At 38.9% G+C, this 14,268-nt stretch overlaps 1 protein-coding gene across 2 annotated transcripts in view; it reads left to right on the top strand.

Moving 5' to 3' along the window:
- The window catches only part of si:dkey-237i9.1 (SEC14-like protein 1), a 40,919-nt gene that overhangs the window by 20,048 nt on the left and 6,603 nt on the right, over window positions 1-14,268 (top strand). The window contains exons 3-16 of one of the 2 annotated variants that reach the window (XM_023284473.3): window positions 238-387; window positions 1,774-1,905; window positions 3,705-3,833; window positions 4,226-4,496; window positions 5,790-5,899; window positions 5,999-6,188; window positions 6,808-6,896; window positions 7,163-7,233; window positions 8,360-8,531; window positions 10,174-10,308; window positions 10,441-10,575; window positions 11,907-12,158; window positions 13,474-13,652; window positions 14,049-14,075. In XM_023284473.3, coding sequence (XP_023140241.2) covers window positions 238-387; window positions 1,774-1,905; window positions 3,705-3,833; window positions 4,226-4,496; window positions 5,790-5,899; window positions 5,999-6,188; window positions 6,808-6,896; window positions 7,163-7,233; window positions 8,360-8,531; window positions 10,174-10,308; window positions 10,441-10,575; window positions 11,907-12,158; window positions 13,474-13,652; window positions 14,049-14,075 — 2,042 coding nt within the window. The remainder of the gene's footprint in view (window positions 1-237; window positions 388-1,773; window positions 1,906-3,704; window positions 3,834-4,225; window positions 4,497-5,789; window positions 5,900-5,998; window positions 6,189-6,807; window positions 6,897-7,162; window positions 7,234-8,359; window positions 8,532-10,173; window positions 10,309-10,440; window positions 10,576-11,906; window positions 12,159-13,473; window positions 13,653-14,048; window positions 14,076-14,268) is intronic. The other variant, XM_023284474.3, reaches the window with a different exon arrangement.

Here is a 14,268-nt window from a genome sequence, read left to right as displayed (position 1 = left end):
ATCTTTATTACAACACCAAAGGCAGTATACAATAACCCGTCTTTTAAGAAAGGTCAGATACTGCAATCACTTGTTTCTTTAAGTCTACGTCATGTAAAGCAATGACAATAGAGTTCAGGGAAACTCTGTTCTTTTGTTCCTATTTCATTCACTATCATGAAACTTGAACCCTAAAGATATCTTTCCAGTTAAAAAAAAACTGTTAAAAGCCAGCACTGTTTCTCTTTTGTGTTTCAGGCTTATGAACGCCGCTTCCCCACCTGTCACCTTATCCCCATGTTTGTGGCGAGTGACGTGGTGGATGAGGAGACCAGCGAGGATGGATCCACCAACAGGATTGAGCGTCGCTGTGCGCTGGATGTGGATGCTCCACGCCTTCTCAAAAGGGTATGTTCAACTTCAGATCTTCAGCAAATGTACATTGCAAGTACAGTCCTCTATGAAACATTTTTGCATCTTTCCATTCTTAAACATCAACAACAACAATGTAAAATTAGGAAGTATAAAATGTGCTACTCCCAATTTTGCACACCTGTACTTTTTGCACTGTATTTATATTTTGTATTTGTGTTATTTTAAACGTGTATTTTTTTCTTTTTCTATATTGAGGAACATTGAGAAACAGCATTTCAGGCTCTGTGAACTACACGAGATACTGACAAAAAAGTTCACTTTGACTTTTGAAATTCACACTGTAAACTCACGTAACAGATCCTCTATTGTTCTATTTCCTGTGTGCTCTTAGATTTAGAATTATGTTCAGTAACTACGTCCAAATTGATGTTGTGGTCGAAGCTGTTGGATTCTACACCATAATGGAAACAGGAAGGCTGAAAAGATCAATTAGAGGGATCCTTCTGTAAATGTTCACACCACTTCACGCATACACTAAGTTCCTGCAGTGAAAAATAAGCAAATATCAAATACTATTGCTATTCTGACTTTTACTCACTTCTTAACCATCGCTTAGAAAGCAATACAGTTCAGTAGTTGACAAGATTCTTTTCTATTTTTATAAAATTTGAAGGGGTTAATTTCTTACAAAAGGTAAAGTGGTTTATTAAGCTGCAACCATATCTTTAACCCCAAGCAGATTCTGAGTGTTGTTTGTGTTTTGTTTTTTTTTCCCCATTACATTTTTTAAACTTACTTTAGGCTCATTTTTTATGACAATAAAAGACCTGCACCTCTACGGAAACAGAACAACCATTGCAAGAGATACAGAAAATTCAGAAATCTCTTTTATGCTATATAATAAAGTTCTACTGCCTTAAATCATAAAATAAGACAAAGTGAAATTTAAATTCCTTTGACTATTTATTTATCAGCATGTACAAAGGCCCACATGTGTCACTGATGCTGAAAGGTTGGTGACTCTATGTACTAAAGATATTTTATTACTTTCATTTTTGTTTTTGTTTTCGTACACGTCTCCTATCAGTTCTATGTAAACAGCCTGTAGTACAGCTGGAAAGTCCCTGAATTTTTGAGTGTCGGTCACAGCTGAGTCACTAAAGGCTTCATGGTTGTGCTGAAGAGAGAAATTTTTTTTTTTTTAATTTTATTTTTGGAAAGTTGAAAATCCAACAATTTCTTATGTTGTTGCAGTTTTCTTCTCTAAGAAATGGTGTAATTTTGGTCCATTTTTAAGATAATAAACAAATAACATACCTTTCAAACCTGCTGGAAGATTTTGAGGTTTTACGGGGTTAATGGTTGTGTCTCATTTCGGTTTCACTTCTTTTAATATGACTTGTTGTGTTTGATTCACAGATTGCAGGTGTGGACTACGTCTACTTCATCCAGAAAAACACATTGAACCGAAAGGAGAGAACGCTGCACATCGAGTCCCACAATGAAACCTTTTCCAACAGGGTCATCATCCATGAGACCTGCTGCTACTCGGTTAGTAGGATACATCCTGTCCAGAAGCAGCTTGTACCACACTAGTGTGTATATTCTTAGCGCAGGTTTTATCACAGCGAAAGTCAAACCCCGAACCCAGCTGTTTGTGACATGCTCGACCCATTTTGTTTTACAGAGTCAGTTACAAACACAGAGAAATGAGCAAATGTTCCGTAGAGCTGTTGTTCAGCTGCCGCCAGCACACCCATGTTACTGTTTGTGCCTCCTTTAATCTCTCTGCTGCCTCTCTGCAGGGAGAACCATGTTTAGACTAGCGCTGAGCGTGTTGCTAGTTATCTCTGCCCATCGCTCTCCTTCTGAATTATTCAGACCTCTACATTCTGGCTGAATGCTCACAAATACTGATCTGAAACCAGCTTGTCTTGCCTTTTCTTTCACTGCACTTCTGTTCCCCTCACGCTTCACTCTGACCGCAGATCTGCCTGTTCATGAATGGATGCGCTCTGAGTTAATGAGGTCAAGCGTGTTGTATCAGCCTCCAACCAACTGTAGTATTAATTTTAGGTTCAAGGCTGCTTCTTATTGTGTGCTTTAGCTCGCTGTGCTAACTGTAACCAGGATGGACAGCACAGTTAGACTGAGCTAATTGACTCACTTATAGCTGAAATATTTTGGTAGTCAAGGGTAACTAAACTACCAGCACTGTGCCTTCAGAAAGCATTTATCTCTTGATTTGTGAAAATTAATGGTTTTATACCTTGTATCAAAATGAATTTCGCTCAGAGTTTTTGTTAAAATACACATAAGATATATCAAAATGAGTGTGGAAAAAGTTTTTTTTTAGATTAATTTTTACCCTTTGAACCCCAAAACCCACCAGTCTGTTTGAAATCTGTTTTATGTTTTAATAAAATTGCTAAAATAACACCATTTATTAGAACCAGAAACTGTAGAAATTGATAGAATCTTTGGATTTTCAACTTTCTGAAGGTCCTTAATCGGTTCATCTGTGATGCCCTATTCTGAATCTGTACAGACTAAAAGTTCTGTCCTCCACAATGTTACCATGACCTGTGACCAACAGTAATGCGACAAAAATTGAAAGTTTTCGGGTGAACTGGATTGAACTGCAGGCTGTGTTTGCACAGAGAACGAGGAAACAAGTATGAAAACAAATTAAAAATGTAAGTAGTGAAATGTTGTATGTGTATATTCCAGGTTTTATAGATGATTAAAGAAATTCAGGATTCAATTTTTTCTTTTTTTTTTCAAAAAAAAAAATCAAATTTATGGAATTTTTACTGGGTCAGACAGCACAAAAGAGATTTGAGTTGTCTCTACTTACATTCATGGTTATGCTACTTTATATTGCAGTGAAAAATTAGCCCACAGTGGAAAAAAAAAATGTGACACGAGCAAAAAGCATCCAGAATGTACCTGAAGTTCAGACGGTTAAGCATCAGCAGCATAAAGCTTAAGAGAATCACTTGAAAGGTTAATGTAAAATAATTGTGCTCGATCGTACAGTATACCGACCAACCAATTCTGACACTTTGTTCAGTTTCGTCTGAATCTGTCCCGTTTGACATTGCCTCAGAAAACCTTTACGTGTGTCCTTATAAGATCAATTCTGTCCAAACTATTTGTGTGTGAATAACTGACTAATTTTACATGGACAGACTGACACGCTCTCCCACTCGCAGTGCACAGTGTGAAAACTCTCTGTGTGCGTCATCATCTAGTGAAAGTAGCTGGGTGTGTGGTTGCCATAGTAACATCCTGCTTCTGCATGTGTGTGCAGTATAATACAAAGTGTGTGTTTTTGTGTGTTGGCACAGGTCCACCCGGAGAACGAGGACTGGACGTGTTTCGAGCAGACCGCCAGCCTGGACATCAAGTCCTTCTTCGGCTTTGAAAGCACCGTGGAAAAGATTGCTATGAAGCAGTACGCCAGCAGTATCAAGAAGGTGCGTCATTCGGTCTGATCACTACATGTTCCTTCTGTCTTTGTGCTTTCTCAGTATGCACACAACCAGAAGTTCACAGTGATGTAATTATGCAGAATTGAGATCAATCTATTTTATGTGGTTTGATGGTTTTTGAAGCATGAGTCAGTTCATCTCATGCTGTAATTACATAATTGAGCTTGTATAATCTCTCATACTGGACAGGGGCCTTCTGTTGTGAACCCAGTGAGTCATCTGCTTTCATTTTGATGCATTTCATTTGTTCTTTCCCTCTGTTTCCATTACCTTACACAGTAGGAAATCCTAAATGAATATGTAGGGCCTTAGCCTTTTTCAGTTTGAAAAGAGTGTTGCTTTTCTGCATTCACACGCTTCTTTTCTTCACTGGACAGGGAAAAGAAATCATAGAGTACTACCTGAAAGAGCTAGAGGATGAGGGCATCACTCATGTGCCCCGCTGGACTCCTTCGTCACTCTCCCTGCCTCTGCCTAGACCAACCAGCCTCTCTAGCCCACCTGTCCTCCCCAAACTCGCCATCACACCTGCCGTTTCCATCCCGCTGGCCGCTGAAGCTAAAGACGGCACTGCACAGGATGTTAAGCAGGACAGCAGTGTTATTCAGGCAGACAGCCTCACTGAGATCCTGGCCGGTACACCTGAAGGTCTGTACCTACAGTCAGCTGAAATATGGATACCAGCTTTACTTACATGTTTTTCTTATATAAGAGACAGAATGACTGGTTTGTACAGATATGAATCAAAAACAACAAGAGAATACAAAAATAGTGGACTGAGAGAGAAAAAAACAAATGAGCTTGTGGTTTATTGCTAGCCAAATATATTTATAGTGTACATATAAATGAAAAACATTCAAAATGTAAGAGTCACAGAACCAAACTAAATTGCTCTGAAATTTGAACTTAAATGTACATTTTTAAAGTTGACCCGTGTCTGATTCACATATAGTTGTCAGCTGTTTGGGAAGGTGAAGCTTTCCTGATTATGTAACTGAGTAGGAATGAATCAGAGAATTGACTTTGAAATGACACTAGAAATTACCTAGAATATTTCTTTGCTTGAGTCATCTCTTAGAAGTGCACATTTCATTTTTATGTCATAGTTTGTCAGAAGTGGAATTTCTTGAAGTAGAGGAGCAGATGGAGAGCAAAACTTGTTGCAAAGCTTTTTTGAAAGTAGAAGAAAAACATTGTGAAAAGTAGCGGCAAATGCATTTGCCCAGATTGTACTGAATGAAAAATAACGATATATTAAACAATAATTAAGGATATGAAGCCTTGTAACACATTTAGTTTATCTTTTGTAGCCCGAATTTGAATCATTTAAAAAAAAAATATTTGCACTCAAGATAGGATTCTTCAAGTGTGATCTTTGAGGAGTTTTCACATATCTTTGTTTAACCCTCTGAACTCTAATACTGGACAAAGTTAAAGACTGATTATACTTTCTGTTGGTACAATTTCTGGGTCTAACAGTGGGGTTTAGGGTTCAGAGAGTTAAAATGATAAAACAAGATATTTAGAATTCAGCATAAGCAGATAAACCACAATTAATGACTTTATTCAGTGACTGAAAAAAAGGGTTTTATGTTATCTATAAACAATATAAAAGAGACTATATTTGACACATTTGATTATTATTGTTGTTGTTATTATTATAAATTAGGATTGTGAAGATTGACCTCTGGAGCACAGCACAGTGTGGTTTCTATTGCTTTGTAAAAATGACAGTCAAGTTGTTCTCCATATAAAGATGAATTATGTCATTTTTTTAACTATACAGCTACAGTGTCAACAAAACTGTATTTCTGAGAGAAACAATTTAAAATAGTATAATTATCTAGAAAGATGTTTTTGTGTTCATTGAAGGCATATTCTACATTAATGGCCAGTGCAGCAGTTGATTTGATTGGAGCTTTTGTATTTTTTGTGCTGCAGATAAACTGGATGCAGATTATATCAAACGTTACCTGGGTGACCTGACCCCCCTGCAGGAGAGCTGCCTGATCAGACTTCGCAAATGGCTTCAGGAGACACACAAGGGAAAGGTAATGGAGTGTTCTGAAAGTTGTGAAGGATATTGTTCAGTTGCAATATTTTTTACTGAATTGCTAAGTTAAGCTCAATGCTTTCCCCTCTTTATCCAGATCCCCAAAGATGAACACATCCTGCGTTTCTTGCGAGCCCGGGACTTCAACATGGACAAGGCACGGGAGATCTTGTGCCAGTCTCTGACCTGGAGGAAGCAGCACCAGGTGGACTATCTGCTGGAGACCTGGAGCTCCCCGCAGGTCCTACAGGACTATTACACCGGCGGCTGGCACCACCATGACAGAGGTAGCATTGTATCTGCAGCCACACCTAAAGCCAGCTGAGCAAGTAAACATGCTGGAATCTCATGTGCATATGTACGCAAACAGACACTTACTTATAATTAATGTAGGCTGGGAGCTGACTTTACTGATAGCTACAAGAAGTTTCTTACTGTTAACTTACACACACACACACACACACCATCATGTCTCCATGCTTTACATTGACATACATAATGTGACTGTGTACACAGATTTCAGTCATTCTTCACAACCCACAGCTCTCAGCTATGCAAGTGAAATAAAAATGATTCAGTTTGTTGGCACTGCTTGGTTCCCCACACAAACACTCACATTCCTCATTTGGGTGCGCACTTTGGATTCCTTATTTAGAGAAGAGGATGGCCGTGTAAATCAAATTTGGCTCTTATGTTCCCACATCAGAGCACATTCAGTCTTTTTCATTTAAAATTTGTATGGCGTTGTCAGGGACAAAACATTAAAGCATTTCTCCGTGTACACAGTCATTTATCGCCACACACAAAAGCAGATGGCTAACAATGCAGGCCTTTCCACTTAACGTGCCATCTTGTAGAATGTAAACAGCGTAATAGATCATGTCAATATTTGCTTTATCCCAATAGACGGCCGTCCTTTGTACATCCTGAGGCTGGGCCAGATGGACACCAAAGGATTGGTTCGCGCTCTTGGGGAGGAGTCTCTGCTCAGACATGTACGTAACACAACTTCTAATGCAGCGCATGTTTGCATGTGGGCGTGTAGGTTGATACGTTTATAGGTCAGGCCGGTTTCGGTTTGGATTACAGGTTGAGGAATTGATGTCCAGCAGTTTGTCCTGAGTGTGTTAACAGCAGGATGTGTGCAGTCACGACATGTATAAATAGTCTGCTTGTTGACAAAGCTGCACGTACTGGGAAGGGATGCCACTGTGAAAGCCAAGTGTGTGAAATGTAAAATCATGTTCTTGTGTATTTTCAGGTGTTGTCAATCAATGAAGAGGGTCTGAGACGCTGTGAAGAGAACACCAAGGTGTTTGGCCGACCCATCAGGTAAGCCTTTAGCACATAAAGGACTGAAAAAATTAATCCGTACAGATAGGGAGGCAAATTTTAAACATTTTCCAGAACAGAAATAATGAAATATAGGTACTGATATATCTGTTTCTAACCACTGACATGTCATTTTTGAAGCAATGTCAGCTCGGTTACATTAGAAAATTTGAAAAGCAGTTAAGTAATCCCCAAGTTATTGAATTAGTAATTGAATTAAATACCGAAAAACAATGACCTAATTTAAATTGCAGTTGAACAATTCGCCCTACAAAATCATAGTAGGTAACCAACCAGGTAATACAGCAAATCTCCAATCTTGTGACATGCATGTGCCTCATCTTCTTCCCCTTTGACGAATATACCTGTAATTGTTTAAATTATTAATGGCAAATAGTAGATTAACAATTAATCATTAACGTTACACAGAAAATTGGTAAGCAACACTTCTAATAATCAGTTATTTATTTACAGGCAAAAATTACAGTTTTAATCAGCAACAATTAATACAAAAAATAAATCCATATCATGATTAGTGATGAAAATAATCATCAATTGCAGCTCTAGATCAGTGCTAATTTTGAATTTGAAGTACAGTGTAACTTTTAAATGTGTTCGGACATGAATAGAAACAGGATTAAGTGGAAAGGAAGCAAAAATAGACACCATATAAGCTGTTTGGTTTCACTCCAGCTGTTGTATCCTGGACTCAGGTGCACGCAGACACAGCAGGAGCAAGTCCAGAGGAGAATTATCTCCCTCAAAATGGAAAGAATGCACAAGGCTCATTCAGATAGCAAAGGACAGAGTGAGAGGGAGGGAACGGAGATGGTATCTGTCATCTGTCAGCCCTCTCAAACAGGAGGAGGGATAAGAGCTGTGCAGGAAGGCATGCGAACTATGAATGGTTGTCACGTCACAGCATTCAGCAGGAATAGATACAGGGAAATGGAAGATGTGGAAGGGGTGGAGGGATTCAGAATTAGCCAGCGCTGCCTTCACCACTTAAGCCTCACTTCAGGGTGACAGGTGTTAAGTGGTCAGGAAGAAGGCTGCAGCCCAGTTGGGTGTCTGTTTGTGACTCGAGTTTATCCACACACTAATCCTCTGGCTTCTTCCCCTGTAGCTGTTGGACATGTCTAGTAGATCTGGAAGGGCTGAACATGCGTCATCTGTGGCGACCGGGAGTCAAGGCGCTGCTGAGGATCATTGAGGTTGTGGAAGCAAACTACCCTGAGACTCTGGGACGACTGCTCATTCTGAGAGCACCAAGAGTCTTCCCTGTTCTTTGGACGCTGGTGAGAACCGGGAGGGGACAACTCAACTCAAATTCAAAAAATGTGGCGCCATCCTCTTATGGTGCCAGTGGTTGAAAAGTGTAACATGGCATCCACCTTCAAATCATAATATTAATATGCTACTGCACTGTGAACTAATAATAACCAAGTCTTTGGAGTAACACCTTCAGTATACCAGATAAGCATTAATTACCTATAGATCGACGAATACACTTTAGCTGCCTTTGTTAACCCTATAAGGCCTAGGCTGTTTCTAAGGTGATATTCAGAGATGTCCTAATCTGATCCAAGTCACTTAATATTTTCTATCTAATGATCCAAACTGATACCATTTTCCTAAATAGTACACACTTCCAGCATTGTAGTTGTAGAAAAGGTGGAGCATCTTACTATTGAATACTGTAGCGACTAGAAGAGGTTGTCACTTGGACTACAGGTAGTTTGGTGTTGGCAAGCAGAGTGCATTGGGGAGAGGGGGGTTTAGCTAGCAGTGGACACCATGACAAACACTTCCTTAATGCTTAATGACCTCCGACCAGAGACCATGTCATAAACACAAGCTGAGATCAGAAAAAGCAGTGGTACTATATTCCTGTGGTATATGTCTGTTGAGTACTATGTGAACAGTACTCAATTTGTGCTATCAATTAGTTAATTATTGATCGATAATGGTGCATTTATTAAGAAAATTATGCAAAATTGTCAGCTCTAGTGTCCTGCTGCATATTGTGTTCTCCCTGTGTGACGGTGGATGTAAACAAAGGTTCAGGCTTAGGTTTGTGCTGATACTGATCAGTTACAGGATGTCCTGATCTTTGAGATTAGATCAGGACATCCCCTGTCATTTCTCCACCCGAATTTTTTTTTTAATCTTTGTCTTTATAAGGGCTAGTTATGTGTGCTGTATCTTGTTTGTTTTTTTTTCAGAGCAACCTAGGCTGAACAGATCTTCCATTATTTGACCAAGACATGGAAATAACCAATAGTTGGCCACATTAAAAGTGAATAATCAATTAAATGTTAAAATGAATGAAAGACAGTGGGGTTTTTCCATATGCTCAGAAAGCTATTTTTAACCACAATAACTTTTCGCCACTAAATCATCTAAGTTACAGCAGGAATTTCAAGAATAGATAGAGTAAATACCAGCTGTTTTGAAGTATGCATTGCAAAACGCTGATTAATTACTTAGACAAACCAGAGACAGTTACGTTGTTTGACAAACATTTCCAACATTCAGTACGCCACTGTTAAGCCTACATTATGAAATGATGAGAAACGTGACTGTTTCAACTGACAAGCAGAACTGTGAAAATTAGCAAAGAAATTAGTAAACATCAGAGTCAAATTTATGAATTAGGCCCAATAAAAAGCAACTAGAATTGGACCAAAGAGCAGTACAATTGAAAGCTACTCATAAGACACAGTAAAATACAATAACTATAAACAAAACCAAATGAAAGACAATAAAATAATAGAAATAATAAATGGGACACAGCACACCATGAGGTGAAATTAGGGTGTCAAGCTGTAGTTCAGTCGAAACCAACATGACAATCTGTTTTGCTTCATGTTGTTGCTGTAAATTCCTACAAGTTTGCCATTTGGTGCATCAATAACTCATGTCCACTTCTGCCCTTAGGTGAGTCCATTCATAGATGAAAACACCCGTAAGAAGTTTCTGATCTATGCAGGCAACGACTACCAGGGTCCTGGAGGTCTTGTGGATTACATCGACAAAGAGATCATCCCTGACTTCCTGGGAGGCGAGTGTATGGTGAGTGTAGGTTGTCATTGGATTTAGTTCTGAACGTGAACTTTCTGGGACACAACACCACCCACATCGAGATCTCCTTTACTGACCCAGTTCTGTGTACGTTCATGTACGTGCACGCCTTTTTCTCTGCAGTGTGAGGTACCAGAGGGCGGCCTGGTTCCCAAGTCGATGTACCGCACGGCTGAGGAGCTGGAGAATGAGGACGTCCGCCTGTGGACCGAGACGATCTACCAGAGCGCCAGCATCTTCAAGGGAGCTCCACACGAGGTGAGGCTGAACTCAGTGCACCAGAGATGGAAGTAAAAGATGCAAGGTCTGTGGTAGTTTTAAATGAATATGTAGGACAGGACTTCAGAGAGCTGCACTGTGTCTCTGAGTGAAGTTTTGTTGAAAGTTCTGCCATCTAGTGGTTATAAGATTACTTGTTCCTCTGAATTCGTGGATCACAAAACCCAATGTGCCTGCAGTGACATGCCATCCGTGTTGTGTTATATAATTTATACCAAGAGAACAGATGCACTGTTATGCATAATCACCCTCATGGAAAAGGTTTGATTTCATGTCAATGAATCCATAACCTCACGCAAATGTTCATCTGTCACTGCTTTTTTCAAGTGATTTCTCTGTTTGGCCACATTTAGCTGGGGCTTAAATATGGAAATTATGTGAAGTGAATGTAGAATTTTTAGTTCTATGATTTTAATAACATTACTTGAGTCCCACAGTCATAGGCTTATTGCATTTTTCCCTCTGAACCCCAAGCATTTTTCAGGGTGCTTTTTGCTCCTGTCACATTTTTACTCACTGCGGGCTCATTTTTCACTGCAATGTAAAGTCTTGCACCTCTATCAAAACAGCACAACCATGAAGAAGGAGAGAGAGCACAGAGATCTTTTTTGTGTGGTATGATACAGTTATAATTCCATAAATCATTAAAGAAATCAAAACAAAGCAAAAAGAAAATTATATTTATTTCTCTATTCATTTTCCAATGCTAGAATCGACATGTACAGCAATTTTTCAAGTACCTAAAGGTGTTAGCAATACTAAAAAAACTCCGGCTCAATGTATTATAGAGATTTAATATTTTATTATTATTATTGAAATTATTTTATTCATTTATTTATTTATGGCCCACACACATTGCTAATACTGGAAAATAACAATGGTGGCTTTACGTACTATTTAAAAAGTCCTGAAATATTAGTCTTGTGTTGCACTGAGGAATGCAGATTTTTAAATTTTTTGTTTTGGTTATTGCAAATGGCTTAATTTTGGAGAATGCAGAAACAGTGATTTTCATGAAAGATCTGAATTTTTAGTTGGGAAACTGAACAGGAGTAGTTCAGTAACTGTAGAAAACTTGAATATCTGTCAAGTCTTTCTGTTTTCTTTGTTTATTGCTCTGATAATTGGTTTCAGTTTGGTGATATATATATTTTTTAAGAATAATAGTCTCACTGGTAGGTTATGTGGGCTTCAAAAAATAATAGAAATGACAAATGCAAAGTGAATAATACACTTGGGGAACATTGAAATATTTACCTCTGTAATTCTTGAATTTACTTAACCCTCCTTCATCCTTTTTCTCCGACCAGCTGCTGATTGAGATCATCGATGCCTCCTCAGTCATCACGTGGGACTTCGATGTTTGCAAAGGTGACGTCGTTTTCAACATCTACCACTCAAAGCGAGCCCCTCAGGCGCCACGTAAAGACCCGCTGGGAGCCCACGGCATCACATCCCCGGGTGGCAACAACGTGCAGCTCATTGACAAATCCTGGACGCTGGGTCAAGATTACAGCATGGTGGAGTCCCCCCTCACCTGCAAGGAGGGCGAGAGTGTACAGGTGAGGGTTTGTCATCCCAAAAGAAATTAATTCTTGCTTAGACACGAAGAAGGAAAGCTCAAATGGCTGATCTAACAGGTGTTCTTTGGTGGAGCAAGTGAAAATGCAAAAATTCAAGATCGATGAAGTCTTTCTTGATGGTAAATGGTGCACAAAAACACTATTTTCAAGCGAAATATTGTTGTTTTATTCTTCAAACATATGCACTTCATCAGGGTTTTTTTTACTTGTCAGTCGCAAAACATGTCTGTTGTTTTTTAATTTTATTTACTTAAGGGGTGCCACAGTATTATAGAGGCAGAAAAAGAGAAAATAAAACACAGAAAAACTCCCCAAACAAACAAAAAAATCGAAATCTCAAATAATGTCTGAAAACAAGTAGGGTGAAGTTTAATTTATTAACTTTTACCTGCTACATGCCTGTTCATCTAATATGTTGCTGTTTCTTGTTTGCATCGAACCTTATACTTAAATACCTCTTTAGAAATCCCAAAACAACCTTTGCTGCTCCATAGTATTGTATTTTTCAGACAGTTATTTTCAGTTTATTTTCTTTAATTGTTTTAGAATTGTACTCGGCTTAAGCTCCTTGCCCGGACTGTTCCATACATTTATCCCACAAACTGATAGACATCTACTCTTTATGGCTTTCTAAAATTTAAATTTCCTCCTGATTGATAGTTTCCAATGTTGCTTCTGAACAGTTATCAGGGAGTAACTTATTGTTTTCTTTGAACATTATTTGCGTTATTTATTACCTAAATCAATAAATTTCAAAGTGTTATACCCCACGATATGCTCCTAATCTTCAAAGCTTTTCTGTAATAATATATGAGACTTTTGAATTCAGAATCTGTCGTGCCCTTCAGAGTAATGAGGCAGTTTTTGCCAACTTTGCTCTAAAATATTTGATCAGTTTTCCAACTATGATCCAATACCACACCTAGAAATTTATTTTTATATACTCTTTTAATGTTTATCAATCTTTATTTGAACTAAACAGTTTTTTTGACTATTGCCAAACAGCAGAAATGTAGTTATTTTCTGATAAGAGATAAGCTAAACTTTATTGATCCCCTGGGGAAATTAAAGTGCTACAGCAGCTGGATCCAGGTAAGGCATGATAGAAGCAGGACAAGAATTACACAAGTACAATAAGGCTAAAAAGTAAAGATAGAGGTCTCATCATGATAATGTACAAGGCATGATGAATTTATATATGGATAAGTACTCATATGACTTGATGAATTTACCTATCATTTATTCCTCTCAAACCACTTTTTAGGTCTTACCATGCCATCTTTTCTGTCATCAGGGCTCTCATATAACGCGATGGCCAGGTTTCTACATTCTCCAGTGGAAGTTCCACAACATGCCAGCCTGCTCGGCCACCAACCTGCCCCGAGTTGACGACGTTCTGGCCACCCTGCAGGTCTCCTCGCACAAGTGTAAAGTCATGTACTACACCGAGGTGCTGGGCTCCGAGGACTTCAGGTTGGTAACTGAGCCGACTGTGTGCCAAAGACATATTTTCGTATTATGTCCATATTTTTTTGCTGTTTCACCATAATGTTGTGATAGTTAGTATTCCTTTATTGCTGCTCATTTTCCACTCCTGTCTCCTTTCAGTTTTCCCTCTCTACAACCTACCACATAGTGCCACGTATGATATTTGAATGATTTAAGTCTGTAATGTTGCTCAAAGTACCTTTAGAAAATGCCTTAATAGCATCATAAGTTTTTAGGTCCCAGAGGTTTGAGATGAGGATGCTTCCTTCCCTCGAAGACTCCTTTAATCCAGCTTTTTTCTGTCCAATCCACTCCCGTTTTATCGCTTACAACCCCCTCCTCCTCCTCCTCCTCTTCCTGCTCTGTCTTCTTCCTGTGAAGAACGGCTTGCTGTGATGTGCAGAGTTTGTAAGTGGCTCAGTGTTTCCCCCCTTTTCCTTTTACCACTAGCTCATCACCATTGCTGCTTTTTGGCTGCTAACCTGAGTGAATCCCCTTTTTTCATGGCTTCCAACGCAGCAAAACAATGCTAGTTTGCATCTGTTGTTGCTGATGACTTTTGTTAGTGCTGGCTCACAGGGTGTTGTTGCCTTGTCAGCAC

This window comes from Amphiprion ocellaris, chromosome 4 (assembly GCF_022539595.1).
Source record: "Amphiprion ocellaris isolate individual 3 ecotype Okinawa chromosome 4, ASM2253959v1, whole genome shotgun sequence".
NCBI classification, from domain to species: domain Eukaryota; kingdom Metazoa; phylum Chordata; class Actinopteri; family Pomacentridae; genus Amphiprion; species Amphiprion ocellaris.
Note: the sequence above shows the minus strand (reverse complement) of the source record. Positions and strands in the feature narration are given on the sequence as shown.